A 22,457-nucleotide genomic window follows, 5' to 3' on the forward strand; every position below is an offset into this window, starting at 1 on the left:
CTTTCACACACACGCGTCTGAGAACAGAGCAAAAGTTCATACGTGTCTCTCACCGCGCGCACCTGTGTACTTTAGTGGCGCGCACCTGCCGCTGGGAAACTTGTGGGAGGGGGGAGAAAAGTTTGGAAATAGGCTGGACTACACTGACTCTTGTAGCAGTGCAACAATCCGCTTCTCAGGAAGGAAACCGGAGCTCTGGAGAGATATCACACAGTCTAGAGCTCCAGGAACGGCACACACCCGGAACTCCGGTTCCTTCTCTCAGACTTATTACACTAATATCACCGGTTACACACGTGTATGCAGTTCATTCTTCTTCTTTTTTTAAAAAACAACAACAACAACATTTGGACGTTGGCTTAATAAAATGTCAAGCATAAAAGTTCCTGAACTCGACCTGAGAGAAGTGGACATATGCGACGGTGAGCTGGAGTCCGAAGAGGAAAGCGGAGTTTTCGGAATCTCAGTCGGGGTGTCATTAGAAAAGCGTCCCGGATTACATGATCTACACGCGCATTCAGAGTGCACTAACGGAGCGCTTCAAAGTTTCTCATCCAAACGGTCTCGGGTTTGTGACGGGGCAATAAAGGAGTCTGTCTGTCTGGAGCCAGTGCGCCATGAAACCTGGACACGTTCTGAAGAAGACGATGGCAGGTCTGTGTGTCGGTCATCCATCGTGGACTGTCTCCTGGTGGAGCTTTATGACACGTACAGCAGCGGGAAGGGCCTCAGGAGTGCAGACAGTCTGGACAGCTCGACTGAGGCCTCAGGATCAGACGCGTTTCTGGGTAGAAGCAACACCGCGTCCAGCTTTCTGCAGGAACTACAAGAAAAACACACGAAGAGACACCAGAGGAATTATCTCGTCCAAAAAGGTCTGTTTCTGGCTTTTATCCATCACAAATTAACCTGATGTCATGCAGGATTGCAGGTACTATACACACAGGTTTCTCAAGAGTTCTGTAGAAGTTTCCTCAGCTTCTTAAATAAGTTCTTCTTGGAACCCTTTCTGACATGGCAGCAAGATCCAGGTAGTAAACGGACATTGGTCCACTGTCTGTTTTGCGCGGCTATAGTGTCCAGCGCTACACAATGTTGTGTCCATGTTGGGGAAACATTAACAAAGGAGCACTTTTCATAACAGCCTTGTCATCTTGGGCCAATGTTGTCCCAATGCTGGCAAAGGTGTGCTTTCCAACAACCCTACCTACAACAGACCCAGGTTACAAACTGACATTAGGCCAAGGTCGCTTACCAACTTTGGCATATATATATATATATATATATATATATATATATATATATATATATATATATATATATACGCACACTTGTCCATTGGACCACAAACATCTTTAAATTGCCAGTGTTGTCCCCAAATTAGCCTAATGTCAGTTTGCTACCTGGGTCTTTTATAGGTTTCAGTGCAGAAAGTGTTTATGATGTAAGCTCTTAAATTTTTTTTCAGAATTGTACTTTATTGGCCAACTACACTTGCATGTAAGTTTGAGCTCTCATTTTAAGATTGTAACTCCCCCCTCTAAAAAGCTGAATGTATTTTACCATCTGGCTTTGGGTGCTTTCCAAATTTTGAAATGGGGGAAAAAAGGTTCCTCAGTGGTTCTTCAGGTGGGTAACTTCTAGTTTTCTAAATGTGTTTTCCGTGAAATCTGTGTTGAAATTGAGCTCATCTGTTGTAGGGTTCTACACAGATCTTCCCCAGAGGGACAAACCAAACAAGTCATTAGATCAGAGCCTCTTTTTTTCAATTTAGAGTCTTTTTAGGTACCTTTTAACTATCCAAATAATCTGAAAGATTTTTCAGGTGTCCGTGTTCCATCAGTGTTCCCATTCTTCCCAAAGGTGTTCAGTGGGGTTGAGTTCACGGCTCTGTGCAGGCCACTCAAGTTCTTCCACTCCAACCTTGGCAAACCATGTCTTCATGGATCTTGCTTTGTGCACAGGAGTATTGTCATGCTGGAACAAGTTTGGGCCTGTTCAAGTGAAGGGAAATTGTACTGTAATGCTACAGCATACAAAGACGTCCTATACAATTGTGTGCTTTCAACTTTGTGGCAGTAGTGTTGGGAAGAAACACATATGGGTGTGATGTTCAGGTGTCCAAAAATCTTTGTCCATATAGCATTCGTCATTTCCTCCACAAAGATTTACTGCAAGCCCTACAGCAGAATGTTTCTAAGGTTCCAAGTAGATCATTTTAGAAAGTAAGAACCATCTAATAAACTCTCCAAGAACCTTTTTTTCCTAAGAGTGCATACACTCGGGGTTAAAAAAAGGGCAAACCTAGAGCCCTTAGTCATTCTTTTGCATGTGTCTATATGGACGAACCCTTAAACGTATAAAAGCCTATAACATAGTTTGCATTTCAGAAAAGGTGCCAAGTAGAACCCTTTTAGGAAGCATGGACTGTTAAACATTCAAAGAGCTCCTGAGGTAACACCTTTCCTGAGAGTGTAGTATAGTCATACTGTTTTAGGAATAGGAGCTGATCTAGCAGTATTTCCTTTTTTAGTCAGTCATAAGCCCAGAAAGCCCTTCTTGTGGAAAAACCATTTTACTAATTACTTAAATACTTTTAAAATATGCTTACAAATGCCGTATCTTGTGAACTCCACTGTCTGAGGTATATTATGCGTCATGTTTTTCTTTATCCCATCAAATATATTTAACCTGAGTTCATTTAACTCTGGACTGCTACCAATGTGTATGTTAATAAAAAAAAATGAGTAATTAATTTTAAAATAATGTGTAATTATTTGATGGCTACTTTCACTCATGTATAAGATTTTTAGTCACTTGTCTTGTTGTGAACCAATACAAATTTACACAAAAATACATGAGCAAGCTATTTGGAGTGATCTTTGTTTCCGTTATCCAAGAATAAGAAAAATTCTCATTCATCTCAGACCTGAAGGAACCGTCGTTTGTAGTTTTGGACCCAGATTTGACCTGACTTTGTGTGTCGTCTCTTTTCAGATCCAGAGGAGCTGAAGTGGATCATTCAGGAGGTTAATTATCGTATCGGAATTCAGTCAGCTAAACTGGTACGGCAGCTGAAAAGGAAGGACAGACTAGATCACAAGCAGCAGAAGAAATGTGACATTGTCACTGCCTTCCTGCAAGCTGTCTCCCCGAAAAGAAGTAATTCATAATCAGTGTCTTCTTCTCTTTTTTCATCCTTCTCTTTTTTTTCTTCTCTTCCATTTCATCCTGAGTTTTCAGCATGCTCTTGTCAAATTGCTTTTAACGATTCTCTAATTTGTAGGAATCCTAGCTGTCATTTTAGTAACTTTGGATCCAGTTTGTTCAGTGCACACAATGAGTCCACAAACCACAGGTGACCTCCTTGCCCAGAAGTCAGTAGACTTCCTGCACATTCTTGTATATAAAAGGGTAACAAAGCTATAAGCAGGTGCAATAGAATACTTTATATTAAAATATATTTGCTACATAACATTATTTAGTTACTTTGTAGGGAAGCCAGAGAGCCAAAACTTGGACCCTGAGTCATTTTGCACAATGAGTAAATGTAAGCATACTCTGCTAGCTACAGTAGGTAGCATGCCAGTATTACTCGGCCAAATGCCCATGTGTTCCAGTTGAATATCTGCTACTCACTATATACATTCCTCTCTGCCACTCATATGATGTACAGTGGTGCTTGAAAGTTTGTGAACCCTTTAGAATGTTCTATATATCTGCATAAATATGACCTAAAACATCATCAGATTTTCACACAAGTCCTAAAAGTAGACAAAAAGAACCCAATTAAACAAATGAGACAAAAATATTATACTTGGTCATTTATTCATTGAGGAAAATGATCCAATATTACTTATCTGTGAGTGGCAAAAGTATTTGAACCTCTTGGATTATTAGATTAATTTGAAGGTGAAATTAGAGTCAGGTGTTTTCAATCAATGGGATGACAATCAGGTGTGAGTGAGCACCCTGTTTTATTTAAAGAACAGGGATCTATCAAAGTCTTCATAACACACTTGTAGAAGTGTGTCATGGCATGAACAAATTAGATTTTTGAGGACCTCAGAAAAAGAGTTGTTGAAGCTCACGAGCCTGGAAAATGTTACAAAACCATCTCTACAGAGTTTAGACTCCACCAATCCACAGTCAGATAGATATCAGGAATTTTAAGACCATTGTTACCCTCCCCAGGAGTGGTCGACCAACAAAGATCACTCCAAGAGCAAGACGTATAATAGTCTGCAAGGTCACAAAGCAGCCAGGGTAACTTCTAAGCAACTAAAGGCCTCTCTCACATTGGCTAATGTTAATGTTCATGAGTCCACCAGCAGGAGAACACTGAACAACAATGATGTGCATGGCAGGGTTGCAAGGAGAAAGCCACTGCTCTCCACAAAGAACATTGCTGGATGTCTGCAGTTTGCTAAAGATCACATGGACAAGCCAGAAAGATACTGGAAAAATATTTTGTGAATGGATGAGACCAAAATAGAATTTTTGGTTTAAATGAGAAGTAATATGTTTGGAGAAATAAAAACACTGCATTCCAGCATAAGAACCTTATCCCATCTGTGAAACATGCTGGTGGTAGTATTAGGGCCTGTTTTGCTGCATCTGGGCTGGGACGGCTTGCCATCATTGATGGAACAATGAACTCTGAATTATACCAGCGAAATTCTACAGGAGAATCTCAGGATATCTGTCCATGAACTGAATCTCAAGTGAAAGTGACTTGCGCAGCAAGACAACAACCCTAAGCACACACAACATTCAACCAAAGAATGGTTAAAGAAGAATAAAAGTTGTTTTTTTTTTGGAATGGCCAAGTCAAAGTCCTGACCTTAATCCAATATGAATGTTGTGGAAAGATCTGAAGCAAGCAGTTAATGTGAGGAAACCCACCAACATCCCAGAGTTGAAGTTGTTCTGTAGTGAGGAATGGACTAAAATTCCTCCAAGCCGATGTGCAGGACTGATCAACAGTTACCGGAAACATTTAGTTACAGTTATTGCTGCACAAGTGGGTCACGCCGGTTACTGAAAGCAAAAGTTCACATACTTCTTGCTCATTCACAGATGTGTAATGTTGGATCATTTTCCTCAATAAATAAATGACAAAGTATAATATGTTTGTCTCATTTGTTTAACTGGGTTTTCTTTATCTACATTTAGGACTTGTGTCAAAATTTGATGATGTTTTAGGTCATTTGTGCATAAAAACTTTCAAGCACCACTGTACAGTTGAGGTCATAAGTTTACATATGCCTTGCAGAATCTGCAAATTACAAAAAAAGAGGGATCATAAAAATTGCATTTAGTTTTTTTATTCAGTGCTGCCCTGAATAAGCTCTTTCACATAACAGATGTTTACATATAGTCCACAGGACCCAATAATAACTGAATTTAAACAAATGAACCAGTTCAAAAGTTTATATACATTTGATTATTAATACTGTGTGTGTAATTCTTTCCTCTCTGAAGCAGCTACCTTATTCTCGTCACCTTCATCCTGTAATGAAAATGCATAATCATGGATACGGGTTACTTAAAGCTACTGGGTAAAATCAAGGCAAAATAATGTGGGAGGGTTTGATGTGGCAGGTATTTTGTCAGTCAGTGTGGAAGGATGGTGCTTAGATTTCCTCAGTTAAAAGATGAGTGTATTCCAGCTGATTTAAAGGCAGTCTACTGGGAACTAAACTCTGCACCCCTTCCGTTCAACAACTGGCTAAAGCGTAAAGGAAAGCTCCATCATGAATTATATTAAATATGTAAATATTGCAATATTTTTTTTCATAATGATTCTGGTACTTATTTGTTGGTCGATGCTGTATTTTTGTTATTTCTGTGAGATGGTGGTGGTTGTGTGCTACACTGACATTACCGGGGGGACATAAACTGAAGGACTAAACTGCTGTAGCATCACTCACTTTAAGTAGATATCAATTCCCTTGGCCCCACTATCAGTGGACAGTTAAACTGCATTGTGGGTAATGTAGACCAACATTAAGAGTTCATTACAATATAAATCTTGGATGCTATTGAAGATTAATATATAGAAGATAATTATAAATATTAATATGCCAGTTGTTCAGGGTGGATTTTTTTTTTTTTCCCCTTTCAATGTTGATTATGGTGTTGATACAACCCCTGGCAAAAATTATGGAATCACCACACTTGCAGGATGTTGACAAATTAAATAATTTTAATTAATGGCATATTTTTTCCCAGATCAAGTAGAGGAATAAATTATGGAATCACCTTGTAATTTGCGTTTCTAAAACAAATACGAGCAATAAGTCTAAAAATGCAAATCAGTCTGCAGTTAAGAGAGTGCTTACAGAGACTTTTTGAAAGGAAACATGGCCCCATCAAGTGTGTGGTCAATTGAAACAATGGAAAGGATTATAAAACTCCTTCAAGAAGGAAATTCAATGCGGAGTGTGGCAAAAGATGTTGGTGTTCCCAGCCAGCTGTGTCTAAAATTTGATGCAAGTATAAACAAAATGGGAAGGTTATAAAAGGAAAACATACGGGTAGTCCAAGGAAGATGTCAAAGCGTCAGTATAGAAAACTCAAAGCAATATACCTTAAATAGAAAATGTACAACAAAACAAATGAAAAACAAATGGGCGGAAACAGGAGTCAGTGTTTGTGACAGAACTGTAAGAAATCGGCTGAATGAAATGGGATTTACGTATAGGAAAGCCAAACGAAAACCAGCACTAAGACCTAAACAGAAGAAAACAAGGTTACAGTGGGCTAAAGAGAAACAATCATGGCGTGTGGATGACTGGAGGAAAGTCATATTCGGTGATGAATCAAAAATCTGCATTGGCCTGGGTAAGACCTTTTAACCAACTTCATGCTGTTGAAAAAGTTCTATATAAGTGTTGATTTGATTGAACAGGGTTTGCCGTAATCAGGCCTGGTTGTGTCTAGTCCAGCTGAACCCCATTATGAATGCAGTTTCATAGATTTGGAGAATAAGTAATTAAGGGGGCTAAATAGATTTTCATACAGGCCCAGTTGGTACTGGATAAAAATTTTGCTTCAGTAAATAACATTATTTAAAAACTGTGCTTTGTGTTTACTCGGGTTGCCTTTGTTTTATCTTAGATTTTGCTTTAATTTCTGAAACAGTTTAATGAGATATAGCCTACACAAAAACAGAAGTAATCAGGAGACTTTTTCACAGTACTGTGTGCTATACCATGTGGGTTTCCTCTGGGTTCTATAATTTCCTCCCACCTCCCAAAAACATGCCAGTAGGTGGATTTTGTATGCCAAATTGCAAAAGAATGTGTGTGCGCATTGTGCCCTGCAGTGGACACGCATTCCATTGCTACCTTTGTGCTCAGTGTTCCTGGGATAGTCTGCAGAACCACGTGACCTCGACCAGGATGAATGTTACTGAAGATGTATGAAATTAAAAAATTTCCGTCTATTTCATACAGGCTTTCATCCAGTGTTCCGTATGTACATAACATTTTTTGTTGCACTTCTTAATTAAGACTACAACAGAAGACTTCATACTGTGAATAACTTCTAGGGAATTTTGATTTGCGTCACTGCACAGTGCTGAATTCAACACCAAGTTCAACTACTTGTCTGCTGTGTATGCCTACCTTTTTGCCTCCTCTGGACACGGCGCTATTTTTACCCTATTCCGCCTCCTCCCATGCGTCGTGTACGTGAACGCGCACCGCAGCCCATGCGCGTGGCCGCCGCTGAAGCACCTTGTTCTCAAATCACCGCGCGGCCTCCTTTACAAAACCAAACCCACGTTTTGCGTTTCTGGCGAATTTCCCGAGTATGTGAAGTCGGATGGATCTTATTAATGATGGAGGATGAGGGATGATCGAGTGTTTGAATGAACAGCGCAGAGGACGGACGGTGCGAGCGGAGAAGTTACCGGATGGATTGATTAGATCGCCATCTTCCATTACGCAGCGGCTGCGTGAACAAGTTCAGATCATATGAGAAACAAAAGAAATCCAAGGGGCGGAAAAGGGCGCGTGCCAACCGTTGGGTGTGTTTTCGCTTAGTGACCAATTTCTCCTTTGCAAATGAAGCAAGACAGGCTGGTCGCCTCTAAAAGGTCCAGGGTTTGTTTAAAGCGGCAGCAGCAGAACTCGGCCAGCGGAGTCGGAGGCGTCATCAGCAATGTGCTCAAGAAACGCAACGGCATTTCCCGCAGCGCCCCGCGCCTCCTCTGCACGCTCGAGCCAGGTCATGCATCTCAAGCCGTCCGCTAGCATGCTTTATTATTATTATTATTATTATTATTATTATTATTATTATTCGTAGTAGTAGTAATAGCACAGGTGGTAGTTGTGTGCATCAAATGTACTGCAGTGAAACTGTTTAGACATGTTGTTTTTTTAAAAGTGTTTATTTTTTATTTCTTTTTTTATTTTTATTTTTTTACTTTGACACTGGCAAACGTTTTGGGATCGTCTAGCAATATGATTACCCCCCCCCCCCCCCCCCCCCAATAGCCTAAGCATGCCAGTCTGCATGGTGCAGCAAGCTTTTTAGGATGCTGAGTGTTGGTCCTAAGATTGCATTACGTTTATCCTTATACTAATACTTAACCTCGTGGCTCTCGTTTTTTTTAGTGAAAAAAAAAACTGGATTAGTTGTAAGCACTTTTAGAAAACCTTAAGGTTTTTTTGTGTGCCAGGAATAAAACATGAAGGGGCATGCTGTTATGGAGAAAAAAAAATCAACAGCAGGATGGTGTACAGTACAGTAATGCCCTGTTATCACCCTGAGGTAGATTGTTTTCCAATAACAGTATGTCTCAGTGTTTTATTCCCCTTTAACCACAGCTATTTGCCAATAATTGCAATTTTACAAATTTTGTTAATGAAAGACACGCCTTATAAGCGCTTGTTATTTATTTATTTTTGTCTGCAAGACAAATTACTTCCGGTTACTTACATAGCCTAGGTTTAAGTAACAGGAACAGCTCTTTACAGTTCTAAACAGTTTTTCCCTTAGAAGCCTCTTTTATTCTCTCTCTTTCTCTCTCTTTCTTTAAAATAATGACAAAAAAACCCTCCGCTTGTCATGTTACTGCGAAACCGACAGGCATACAGTCCTAAAGATTTCCAGTGGCAGAAAACCCCCTGTTACAAATCACTGATACCTGAGACTAAAATAAACGTCTCTTTACAGAGAGCTTCACCAGATCAACAATTGTAGGCCTACACTATTCTTTGCGAGACATGCTTTTTATTATTATTATTATTATTATTATTATTATTATTATTAGGCTAAGACTAAGAGACGAGTTTGCCATACAGGTCACTGTTTAAGTTGTTCCTGTATAAATGTTAACTTATTAGAACTACAGGCATTAATATAAACCAGTGATTTGAAGTACAGCAGTATTGTCAGAGCTGCTATTATAGAAAATCAATCAGCACCTTCTGACCAATCAGATTTGACAACTGAACAGCGCGGTGGTATAATTAAGCATTGTACAGGTCCATGTGTAAACTTTAAATAAACTTTTTGAGTTGTGGTGTTGAAATGTTTCTGCGTTAGGTTCCTGGATTGTCTTTGTAAAGCAGGACTAGTTGGTGGTATTATGCTAAGGCTATAACAGTATATAGGTCTATTGTGTTGTCATTACCTCCTGTATCCCGTTATATTTTAATAGACGCGAATATATTATTTAGCGTGCAAACTTGCGCCAAGATTTTATATGTCCACATTTTTTTCTAGGGTTTACTTTTTTTTAGCAGGTTTCCCCCCCTGGGAGAGTAGGAGTGTTCAGAGATGATAATCGTGTCGGCTAATGCTAATCCCTCTGTAGCTAGCACTGAGGACAGAGAGGTGGTCGAAATGTAAATAAACGGTGGCTGTTTGCTTTGGTGTTGCTTTTCATAGCAGGAGACCATGATGGAGACAAGAGAAGGTTTGTGTTACAAATCGAAGCATTTTATAAGAAAGAAGCGTCTTGTCATTAGGACATTATGTGGTATTGTGTTTCTTCTTTGCTATTATACCGGCTGCTTATGGGTTGATAACGACCGCTCATTGTTAGCGATGTTAAACCGTTCAATGCAAGTACAAATATAAAATGATGTCACCGGAAATATTCTGTCGCCTGTATCACAAACCTGGTGTTGGTTTTGTACCTAAATGACGAGGTAGGTTAATACATCAGCACCACGGCGAACCGGACAGCAGCCATTACCAACGCCACTTCCGGGTTTCCCCATAGCTTTAGCATTATATTGTAAAGTGTTATTCGTCGCTAAATATGATCACATAGCAGGCCTCATTGTCGCATATGGTCACATATATGTAGTTTTGATAAGTGTCTGTCTGATAATGATTTATATTTACTTAGTGATTTGTTGACTAAAACGTACATTCTTCACTTGTCCAGTTCAAAGCCGTGTCGATTTGTCCTTTTTAAGATTACATTAGTGAAGAGCAATAGCAGTTTTAAATAAAATGTAGCCTGAACAAATTGTGAGGTCATCAAAAATCCTAAGAAATGACTGGTGGGGAAAAAAGTGTCAGTAATGGATAGGTGTGTGTGTGTGTGTGTGTGTGTGTGTGTGTGTGAGAGAGAGAGAGAGAGAGAGAGAGAATGGATAGGTGTGTGTGTGTGAGAGAGAGAGAGAGAGAGAGAGAACGAACACACACACACACACACACACACACACACACACACACACACACACACACACACACACACACACACGATGAGGTCCAAATGTCTGAGAATACTCAAGAAAATGTTTGTTTGCCTTTCTTTTTTCTATTTAACTTGCATGAAAGGTAGAATCTTAGAAATAGATTTATTTAGTATTTGGTATGTCCCCTTTTCCCTTTTTGCTTTAATGATGCTGTTCACTCGAGCTGACGCCACAAGTTTGTGAAAAACCTGATGAGCCACGATCAAATCCTTCAGCGTGTCATCTGAACTTGTGCTTCAGTGAAATGGATAAGACTCATGGAAAATCTGACCTTTTGTACAAAGGAGTTAACATGGTCAATATCTCACATTTTTTAAGCGACTCCTCTTGGCACAGGGTGTACTGTGTATTTGTGTGGAGTTTCTTTTACTGTTTTAAATAAACCGTTTTATGTAGGGTATTTTTTTGCAATCTAGCAGTGAGTTGTTCATATATTTGTTTTCTTTGATTTAGCTCGAGAAAAACACTAGGGGAGAAAAGTGTACAAATCAGCAATTGAAAATAGTGTGCATGTATATGGTGCTGTTTTTAAACTCTGCTACAGTTACTTCACATAAGACAGCTTCCATTTTCATTTGTGATTGTTCCTTTTCTTTACCCCCCCCCCCCCCCCCCCAACCCGCTTTAATATACTGTCAGGTTAACTCTACGTTAATCCTTGTTCTCTACAGGGGTGGATACCAGGTTGAAGTTTACTCTAGAGCCATCTCTTGGCAAGAATGGCTTTCAACAGGTGAGTGAGTTCAGTCTTTGCTGTTATCTGTGTTTTTTCTGTTCCAGTATATTATGGTTTGACAGACGCTACACAAAGAGTGTTTTATGTTGACTTATAATATTATAATTTGCATATTATTTAACACTTAGCGTTCAGCATTCTGTGTTTGGTAGTGGTATGATGCCCTCAAGGCAGTGGCTAGGCTCCCAACTGGAATTCCCAAAGAGTGGAGGAAGAGGGTATGTCTGCATCTCTTGATCTTTTACATGTGCAGTGCAATTTGTAAGTAAATAGGACAATTTTTATTCTTATGACCTCAGCACACTGTATTTGAGATTAACCTTATTTTGGAAAAGTTAACAATATTGCCTTGTAGCAAAAACACACCACTAAAATGTACCTGTTTCCTCAAAACATACATATAATGAGTATGTTTATAGTCTTAAGTATATTTTCTAGCACAGTTAAACTTTTATGGAAAACGTACCTTTTTCTTTGATATTAATGCTTTTTTCTACATTTAAGCTCTACATTTGTATCTGTAGTTTTTCAAAGGAAAGAAAACCTCTAACTGCGTTAAAAATCAAGTCAGTGTAGCTGAAACTAAACAGAATAGTTCAGTATTGTTGGTCCTGAGATGTGTGCATTCTTAGAAAATCATTTGTTGGTTGAAATGCTCTGTGAGCATTTAAAGGTTCTATATAGAACCTGACCGTATAGAAGTTTCTTTTGTACAAAAGGTTCTAAGGACAGAGTCTTTTAGAAAGATAGAACCTTTAAACATGCTAAGAAGCAGACACAGTTTAAGTAACTGGAATGAGTTTTTATTTTTTTAAACAATATTTTTCTGATATTGAATAAAACTATTTAATAACAGATTTTTTTTTAGGACATCTACTCATCGGTGTGTCTTCCGGAAACCTTTATTATTTGTAGTGTAATAGACGTAGTTTTGATTTTGCATTATGTAGTCATGCATTTTAGTTGTTTATTGCTATCATATATATACATATAACTCATATCAGTGAGTTTTCAGTAAACTTCATGTTATGGATAGAAATTATGGATATGAATAGAGATTAGGTTGAAAACACAGGAGTTAGCATTGAAAGCCTGTTAGAATCAACAGAGAAAATACTCACCATGAGTCACAGACTTCACTGCCATCCAGTGTATAATAACAAAAAAAGTTTTCGTAGTTAATGTTAATCCAATTGTGCTTCTTATGTGCATGCATAAACTGAGATTCTTATGCATTTCACCCTTAAAGCTCCACATTTTATCTCCTAATCCTTCTCCGTTCAGAGCCAAGCCACCAGTAATGGTCATGGTTAAATTATTTACAGACTGCACTGTATATCAAACATACATTTCATTTAATAACAATAATAATTTTCATTGATGTAAATATCTTATCTATGTTTTTTTTTGTTGTCGTTAAGGTATGGTTAACTTTAGCTGATCAGTACCTCCACAGCATCTCCATAGACTGGGAGAAGACCATGAGATTCGCGTTCAACGAACGTAGCAACCCAGATGATGACTCCCTGGGGATCCAGATAGTGAAAGTAATGATTACATATAGATATTTTAATGATGAGTCATTGTTTTAGCTGTAAGCATTGCTATGCATCATGACCGTGTTACTGTTTGTTAAAATAGACCAACGCTTCATTTGCAAGGCAATTCTCCAGCTCTCATACATAAGTATGATATTATATGCAGGAGGAAACGTGTTCTAAAAGCATATCAGTGGCATGGTTTATTTGTGAAGACATGCAATTCTACCTTTCCGAGTGCAGTAATATGAGACAATGGTAACTGTCTGACATTGATATAGAGACACACACACACGCACACACACACGCACACACAGCTAAAAGCAGCAAGCAGATGTTCTTTGACAGTGATATTTAATGGTAGAAAGTGTAATGTCTCTGATTAAATATAAGATGGCCCAGCAGGATGTTTGCTCTGTGTAGGGCGCAAGCTCTTAATGCATAATAGAACAAAGACGCCATTTATGCTCTCCTTCCCACCTCTGACGGCAAAGGCTCAATGAATCATCATACTCTTGTAGTTCATAATAGGACAAAGTCCACACTCATTCTCTCTCTGCCTTTCTGTCTGTGTGTATTTTCTTATCCCTCTTGAATGTATTACTGTTTTTCGTTATATTTTCCGTTATTGCATGTGATGTAAATATGCCCATGTGCTCAGTTATGTGTTAATTATTGTATGTTCACATGGTCTCCTGCAGGACCTGCATAGAACAGGCTGCAGTTCCTACTGTGGCCAGGAGGCCGAGCAGGACCGTGTGGTTCTGAAGAGGGTGCTATTGGCTTATGCCCGCTGGAACAAGACTGTAGGTTACTGCCAAGGCTTCAACGTGCTGGCCGCGCTTATCCTTGAGGTCACAGAGGGCAACGAAGGCGATGCGTTGAAGGTTTGCCTTAATGTCTTTCTCCTTTGTATGAGTGATTGGCATGAGTAGTGCTCATCAAATAATTAAGTCCTCATTATGAAACCAACTAATTGGTTACTAAAAGATTACTTGAAATTCACAGACAGTCTGACACAGGTGAAAGTTTAGTGCTATAGTTACATGAATACCAATATGCATAATTCCATTATTAACTCCTTACTATGCATACATAACTCAAGCCCTATGACTATCACACAGTGAAGCAGCATGTATGCCTGCCTGCCTGCCTGCCTGCCTGTCCCATGAATCCCAGATAATAATTCTGTTTGGCGTATAGTGCACTGTGTACAACACCACCATGTTATGCCCTATGTTTTGAGTACATATAGTGGAAAAGAAACTGTTTTGGGTTTGTCCAGTGCTGTAGTTGCTTAGAAATACCTACTTAAAGATGTTTAAATAGATTCTGGGCATTAAAATTCATGACACTCATTAATATACATATGTTTTTTTCCATGATGGTAAACTGTGTTATTATTATGTTTGAGATACTCCTGCTTTATTTAATTTATTCACTCATCTGGCTAGTTATTGCAAAGCACACACATCACCCTAATTGTAACACATTGACGTGATTTATAATGATATTCATTCTGTGCTCTTTCAGGTGATGATTTATCTAATTGATAAGGTACTTCCTGAGAGCTACTTTGCAAACAACCTGCGTGCTCTGTCTGTGGACATGGCTGTATTCAGGGATCTGCTCAGGCTTAAGCTTCCAGAGCTCTCTCAGCACCTTCACCACTTACAGAAAGTAGCCAATCGGACAGGAGGAGGTGAGGGTCACCAGCAAGCTGCTTCCACTTATAGTAGCATTATTATCCTTAACCATGAGTCAAGAATTTTATCATTTTGAAATTTGAATAGAAAATGTGTAGTGCCATGAGAGAATAGATCATTTTAGCATGATGTGAAAAACAGTTGCTGATCAGTACAAGTGTGTTTATAATAAGGAAATGGCATTGAGGAACAGCTGCACTGAAACCTTCAGTACAATCCTGTTTACCTGCATTTTACTCAATTAACTTTTTTACAAAGTTAACTTCCAAAGTATAATGTACAATGTTATGTTATTTACACAATCAAACAAGTTTCTTTTGTAAAAAATTTTTTTAGCTGATTTCTCTTTGATGTATGCTGTATTGTTGCAGGAAGCTATGAGCCTCCACTCACCAACGTGTTCACCATGCAGTGGTTTCTCACCATGTTTGCCACCTGCCTGCCTCACCACACCGTGCTGAAGATCTGGGACTCAGTTTTCTTTGAGGGATCAGAAGTGCTGCTGCGTGTTGCCTTAGCCATTTGGGCCAAACTGGCAGAGTGAGTTAACCAGAGGAGTTTTTTTTAAATTCTTTTAAATCCCCTTAGAGCAGTTTTCAACCTTTTGGAACTTAATTCTTCTTTAGAATTACTTTATTTCTTGGAAACAATTTGAACCCCCCTGTCGATCTCTCAGCAACCCCCCCCCCCCCCCCCCCCCCCCCCAAAAAAAAAAAAAAGGGTTTGTGCAACTCTTTCATGCAAAAACTCTGCTAATTATAGTAATGAATGGTCAGGCTCTTGGTGTTCACTTGTACTACGTATAGGAATGCAAGTCTTTTCTTTGTCACAATGTGATGTATGTGTATCTCTCTGTCTGTCAGGAGGATTGAAGAGTGTCAGACTGCAGATGAGTTCTACAGCACTATGGGCTGTCTGACTCAAGAGATGCTGGAGGACAATTTGATCGACTCCAATGAACTCATGCAGGTGAGAGCGCCACTAAGACCAGCACATAATTACACTTACATTTACATTGCAGGTACGTTAGTGAGAAGACATGTACACATACAATTCACACACTTGTACTTGAAAACAGTTCCATTCATTCATTGTCAGTATCCTAGTGAGGTCATTATTAATAATAGAATTCTAAATTATTACCTTTGCAACCCCCACACTTTTTATTGCTATCAGGTGAGCTCAGGATTATTTTGGTGGAGCTGAGCTCCCTATTCCTAAATAGACAGGGTTTACAGGAAAATATGTCTTACTTGCTGACAGTCTCTTTAATTCTGCCAAACACAAGCTCACACAGTCAGTCTGAGGAAAAATGGATAAAATGTTTATATGCCAATTTGATCATTTTTTTAAAACCAGTAAAGGGGTTGAAACTGAAACAGTAGCATCCTTTCATGCTGAGCAGGAAAACAAGGTGTGTAAATGTCTATATGAATTTGTGAATACGTATAAGTTAGGTGAACATGATCTGAGCAGAGCATATGGACAGATAATGTACTCTGCATGGTTCTGTAGCAGCTATTCCAATACTGCGATAGCTTAGTTGTGCCTCCTCTTGGCTAGTGACACCATACTAGCCTATAGTCTCGTGTTAAATAACCAAAATGTTTATTTTATCGGTCTGGTAGTCCTGCAAACAGTGATAACACCCCAGGCAAGTTTTATGATAAATCCAACTTTTTGTCCAATTTTCAATTAGCCCTTACAAGCAAAAAAATAAATAAATGCATGCAAATGGGTTTAAAAAAATAAATAAATTATGGAGAAGAATCTGGGCTCAGCCCTGGATGATTAACAGTTCAGCTAACCCCCCTGGGTTAAACAGTAAAGACAGTTTTTCACAGGCTTTTTTGCTCATATTTACCAAGGGTGCCAATATGTGCCAGTATGAGGCACTGTATGTGGTACTCTGGGAAAACCAGTCATGTGTGTGTGTTTTCTCTAACAGACGGTATACTCCATGGCCACCTTCCCTTTTCCCCAGCTGGCTGAACTGAGGGAGAAATACACATATAATATCACTCCATTCCCTGCTGCAGTCAAGGCCATTGGCAGGTGTGTAACCTGAGAAATCCTGCTTAGATTACACCCTGTTGCTCTGTAAATGAGTTTGTGTTATCAGTAAGAGGATTGTATTTTGTACTATAATGTGCATGTGATGGTATGAGTATACTGTGTAATAGACTTGCAAATATCTTTTGTTTGAAGGATGTATACATATATCTGCTGTATATGCATAGTAATCTAATTTGTAAATAGATTTTGTAAACATGTATTTGAACATGCTTGTTTAGGTTAAGAGAGGCAATCAGCAAGACCAAACTGATAAAATGGTGTCTGTAATATACTTCTGCAATTATCTAATTGGTTAAGCTTTGTTTGTGTTCTTAATATAAATTCCTGTCATAATGAGTTGTTATTTTCTTAATTGTAGCCAGGGGCTCCATGGATGGGAGAGTGATGATGATGGAGACATGGATGATGAAGACTCTATAGTCACTGCTCTGGGATGCCTGGGACCGTTAGGAGGACTCCTGGCCCCTGAGATTCAGAGATACCAAAAGCACTTAAAAGGTAAAACAGCAACATTAATGGTTGTCCTTCTTTATGGGGTTGGAGTAGTTTGTGTTCTCTTTAATCCACCACTCTTGGCATTTTACTCTTCCCTTCTGCACTTACTGCTCTCGCACTGTTCCTGCAGAACTGGGAATAGCAAAATATGTTGTGCACTAATCCAGTATTTAATACTGAACTAATATGGGTTGTATTTGAAAACAGGGAACAATTCGGGGCTTTGACCATATATACTGTGACTCTTTCTTTTAAAAACATGACGCAAGAATAACTTTCTTTTTAATGCAAAGTTGTTATTAGCTTAAATTGAATAATTGTTTCCCATTTTAATGACATCATTAGCTGAATAAAACTAATGACCAGTGGGGGTAACCACACAGCAACACTTTTTAAACAGATTTTGTAATTATTAAAGTGTGAAAAGTTTTATATTAGATCAGTATATGGCATTGAGTATTAATATTGATGTCTGAAAATGTAATTTTTTAAAATTATTATTATTTTATTAATTATTTTTTTGTATGTCCATCCTCCTTCCAGAACAGCGAGGTGAGCAGAGCTCTCCCTGCAGCAGTATGGCCGAGCTGAGCCCCGGGGCGGTGGGGGCTGGCCGTGCAGAGCATCATGCCACTATCAACAGCATGATGATGGAGCGCATGAGCACAGACATCAGAGCACTCACCAAGCAGTACTATCGCATCAAGAGACGGCAGCAGCAGCAGGCCAACCTGCTCTACATTCACACAGGTAGCTAGTCAAACCACACTGCAAGCAGGGTCATAAAGTAAGTTATGAAAAAGAGTCAGCTTTCAAGTACTCCCAAGCGACAGCAACGTTTGAACATGTCTGCAAAATAAATGTATTGATTGCATGTTATCTATGTATTTTTTTTTAAAAAATTTTTTTATCTTGAAACATCATCAAATACATTTTATATTTAGATTTGAATGTAGTACCAAAATGAAACCTTTTTGATATACAGTAGACAGTAAGCTCATCACAGTGAAAAGGTAAGCAGTACATTTTAAATGCATTAAAATATGCAGGCTGTTGTTGTCTTGAGATCATTAGTCAGGTTATAATCACAGAAAATGTTCTTTGGAAGTGAGGGCATCTAGGATACCTTCTATTAACCCAAGGCTATAATTTAGCACCTAGCCCCCTAGTTAACTGTGGTTTCGAAAACACACGGATATACAGTATTACTGACAAACCTGAACAAAATACGGTGCAGTTAGAGAGCTCAAACCCTTTTTGTCTCTCTTTTTTTTTTTTTTTCTTTTCTGCGTCAACTTCTTCACTTAGATTCATTATGAACATTTTAGCCAGAATCTCTCCTTTACACCATGTATTTGAGTTTACAGCCTGACTAGTCTAGAGAAAGACAGACACATTCACCAGCTCCTTTTCAGGACTATGTTTCCTCACATGCTCTTCTCAGGACTGCCAGTGGAAGCTGAACGTGTTGCTCCTCATCAGCCTAATAAAGGGAGGAGCCTTGACACCGGTACTGACTACTTGGGCTTTTGTATTGGGACTATTATGGTAGAGGGCTGCTATAGTAATTTACTGGTCATCTTGGTGGTTTGGTATACAATGCTGGGATTGAAGTTGATGAGAGGTGGTTTAAAAAAAAAAAATCTCTTTGCTTAATCTGGGTGTTTTAATGCTTCGTGCTGTGGCTCTTCCTTTTCCATTTTAGGGGACATTTGAATGAGGGCGCTCACTACTATTTTATTTGGTGCACTTTAATTTCTATGAATCAAACCTTCTAATCTCTTCATTTCAATGAGCTTTGTTGATTTGGCCAGTGGGACTCCGTTGAGCTAGGGCAGTAACTGTAATACTGATTGTAATCCGTTGATATATTGATTTGTTGTAGATAAATGTCCAGCCACCGGCATCTTTGCCTCCCAAATCCACTCTTCACCTGTTGTCAATCATCTTCTCCTGGGAAAGAAGGCCATAGCTGCTCAGCATCCTTACAGTGATCCTACAGGGCCACATCCCCGAGCCCAGTCCACCCCAACCCAGGATCACAGTCTTCAGTCCCCCTGGCGTGCCCATGTTTGTGCGCATCGCAGGAATCTGGCACGGGCCCGGGCCCAGCTGGGCTTTGATGACTCCTTGGAGCTAGAGGAAAACATCAGCCCTGATCACAAAACAAAGACAGAAGAGGGCGTGGAGGAGATGAAGGAAGAGGAAGATCAAGAGAAAGAGATGAAAGATGACCGTGAAAGCCAGGAGAAAGTTGATGTGCCATTGCAGGAGCCAGTGCAAGGGATTATGGAGGAGGGAGACTCAGAGCTTCAGCTTCAGGATGCTGGCTGTAGTGAGGAGATCAAGGAGATGGAACAGCAGCTATCCACTCTAGACCTGGATTCATCAGCACAAGCTCCGTCAGTGTTTAATGATCCAGAAACACCTTCTCCGCTTCCAGAGCTGGGAAATGATCCACAGCCACAACCCAAACCAAATGCACAGCCGTATGTCTCAGCAGTGGCGTGCTCCACCCGCCACGACTCTTCCAGCTCGGAGAGCACAGCTTGCTCTCTCAGGCAGAGCTCCTCTGTAGCCTCTACTCCAGAGATTCTTCCCAAACCACCGCAGATCTTCTCCCCTTTCCCCTGCGTCAAAGTACCCCGCAAATCCATGGCTGCCCGCAACCTGGGCCTCTATGGCCCCACCTCCAGAACTCCCAACGTGCACTTCCCACATATGAGCAAAACCATGAACCGAATGGGTGTTGGCGTTGCTGTGTCCACCAGGTGGCGATGATTAGCAGCTTCACTTATTCTTCACCTCAGCTCTGAATCTGAGCCTTTCAGATATTCAGAAGGCTTTGTCTTTCAGTATGCATAGAAGGTATAACAGTATACAGCACAGAAGCCATTGAGATATTGTACACAGCAGATGTATAACTAGAAATTAAGGAAATTCATAGCTAGTAAACTTTATGTTGAATGTGTTGTTTTTTTGTTTTCATCTAAAAAATTTTGTACGCCACATAAAGAGCCAAACGGGTTATTCTTTTCTAATATTATTCATTGCCGGAGTATGTGAAGAAATCTTTAAATATGTTTGCTGCACGTCTGACCTTTTGGCTTTTGCCATAAATGTATTGGTTATGACTATGTATTCGTCACAAAGATATATCATCTTCAAATAATATTTAAAAACAGTTCAAATGAAGCCTATTTATTGACTAGTAAATGCCCCACTGGATAGAAAACTGAAGATGTACTGTATCTCATAATAACACTCGCTCACTCCAAACATTTTGCTTTATTTGTTCTCTTATTATTTCTGGCTAATTTTCTCTCAAAATTTATTGCATTTGCCTGCTGTTCTGTAGGTTTTGTCTGTCACATCTTTAGTTGGTTTATGCCGTCATTTCAGTTAACTAACCTTGAACAGAAATAACTTTGTCTTTGCTCTTCATTTAATAGCTTATGCTTTAAACATTTTGAACTGGACAGAGAAACCTAATATATTGGATATAACGTCAATGGAAATGAATGGATCATTGAATATTTACTTTGATGCTTGAGTTCTTTCAGTGAACAAAATTTCACATCTTTACATCAATAAAGAATTATACATGTATAAGAGATGACCTGAGAGTTTGTTTCCTGTCAGAAAACAAAAACGGTGGCATCATGGTGACCTTGCCACCTCCAGGATCCCCGGTTTGATCCTGAGCTCGGGTAACTATCTGTATTGGCTGTTAAATAAGTTCTAACTATGTTCATTTTAGCTTACTCAGAGTTCTCCGGTTTCCTCCCACACCCCAAAAACATGCCAGTAGATGAACTCGGTACTTTAAATTGGCTTTAGTTGTGTGTGTGCGCGTCTGCATGATGCTTTGAGATGGACTGGTGTCCCATTCAGGGCATATTCCAACCTTGTGCCCATTTTTTTCCTGGGATAGGTTGCAGATCCACTTGAACAGGATAAAGTGGTTACTACAGATGAATGAATGAATGAATGTATAATTAAAAAAAAGCCTAGTGTCACTACAGTGCTCCTGTTTAAAGAATAATCCATGATGAGTGTTGTCTATATTATTAAACCATTTCCTATGCTGTTTAATCATAAAATTCACACATCTGTTTCTTATATACAATTACATTTTGTTTCCGAGAGTTATGCAGCATGTTGCCATGGAATCACGGCTATAGGCACACACACTGGTCTCAGAGCAAAGGGTTGCTGTGGTCAGTAGTCCATTGGAGGGCGCTGCTGTTATAACAACACTGTTTTGTTCCAGGAACTTGTCTATTTAAATGCCTATTTAAACAGGATTTCACATAAAACCAAATCCTTCCAGTTAAAGGGAAATTCAAAGCCTGGTCACGGTGATCACGGTAACTTCCTGTCAATATAAAACATTACAAATATTGTGCAATGCAATGTTTTTGTCACTAATTTGTCTTTTGTTTTTATTTTGCTGCTTGACCGTTTTCTCCTGTCAATTCGAGCCAGTGGTTGAAGTTTTTCCCCCTTTAGTTCTATATGGTCTATTATCTTCATGTTCTTTTAATTGTGGTCAATTTAAATATGACAGTGTATATAATATTATGGATAAAACATGGGTCTAAGTGAAACAATGATAATACAGGAAAAAATGAAACCGTATGAAAAAGCTATTTTTTCACTAATATACAATATATACATTGAATAAGAAAAAAAAAGAAAGAAGTAAAATAATGTAGAAATTACTTTTTAAAGATATTTCATTGATTTCTCTTATGTAATCATTTCTCCATCTGATCGACAGAGAGCAGTGTGTTTGGGAACACTATTTTAAGTCAAGTAATGCAATAATTTTAATCATTTAAAAAGAAAAGCTAAGAATAACTGGTTACATCCGAAATATAGAATAATGAGGGAAATTTCCTGCCATGTCTTTCCATACACCACTGAACATTCCGCATCAATATCTTTCAGCCTCAAGGACATGGCTGAGAAATGTTTTTCTTAGAATGGTTAATGATGGATTGTTGGAGATCAGCACGTAGACACAAGTGAAGCAGTCCTCAGGATCGTGGCTCAGATGGATCAGCTCTCTCAAAACCCGAAATAGGCTGCCAGTGTCATTTCTGCTGGATGTATGTATATGCATCAGTGTGCTTGTGAGAAAATGTTGGACACAGATTTCTCAAGAGATCAGGGGGAC

At 39.1% G+C, this 22,457-nt stretch overlaps 1 protein-coding gene across 5 annotated transcripts; it reads left to right on the plus strand.

The window, feature by feature from the left end:
- The first annotated feature begins 115 nt into the window (after nt 1-115).
- Nucleotides 116-20,899, plus strand: tbc1d30 (TBC1 domain family, member 30). Of its 5 annotated transcripts, XM_017494573.3 has the most exons (14): nt 116-875; nt 2,998-3,162; nt 11,396-11,457; nt 11,613-11,678; nt 12,882-13,007; nt 13,700-13,885; nt 14,532-14,700; nt 15,076-15,244; nt 15,568-15,673; nt 16,653-16,759; nt 17,139-17,278; nt 17,819-18,025; nt 18,720-18,785; nt 19,161-20,899. In XM_017494573.3, the coding sequence occupies exons 1-14, from the start codon at nt 368-370 to the stop codon at nt 20,054-20,056; spliced, it is 2,973 nt and encodes a 990-aa protein (XP_017350062.1). In that variant the 5' UTR covers nt 116-367; the 3' UTR covers nt 20,057-20,899. The 5 variants fall into 5 exon arrangements, with proteins under 5 accessions (XP_017350062.1, XP_017350063.1, XP_017350064.1 ...); XM_017494574.3 differs by lacking the exon at nt 18,720-18,785; XM_017494575.3 differs by lacking the exons at nt 116-875; nt 2,998-3,162 and adding an exon at nt 7,563-8,235.
- The last annotated feature ends 1,558 nt before the right edge of the window (nt 20,900-22,457 follow it).

This window comes from Ictalurus punctatus, chromosome 19 (genome assembly GCF_001660625.3).
Source record: "Ictalurus punctatus breed USDA103 chromosome 19, Coco_2.0, whole genome shotgun sequence".
NCBI classification, from domain to species: domain Eukaryota; kingdom Metazoa; phylum Chordata; class Actinopteri; order Siluriformes; family Ictaluridae; genus Ictalurus; species Ictalurus punctatus.

What these genes read in the sequence shown, in the direction of transcription:
- tbc1d30 (XM_017494573.3), top strand. Translation starts at nt 368, where the DNA reads ATGTCAAGCATAAAAGTTCCTGAACTCGACCTGAGAGAAGTGGACATA. An exon ending in AGCTGTCTCCCCGAAAAGAA is followed by an intron (nt 3,163 to 11,395) that starts GTAATTCATAAT and finishes TGTTCTCTACAG; the next exon opens with GGGTGGATACCAGGTTGAAG. An exon ending in ATACCAAAAGCACTTAAAAG is followed by an intron (nt 17,279 to 17,818) that starts GTAAAACAGCAA and finishes TCCTCCTTCCAG; the next exon opens with AACAGCGAGGTGAGCAGAGC.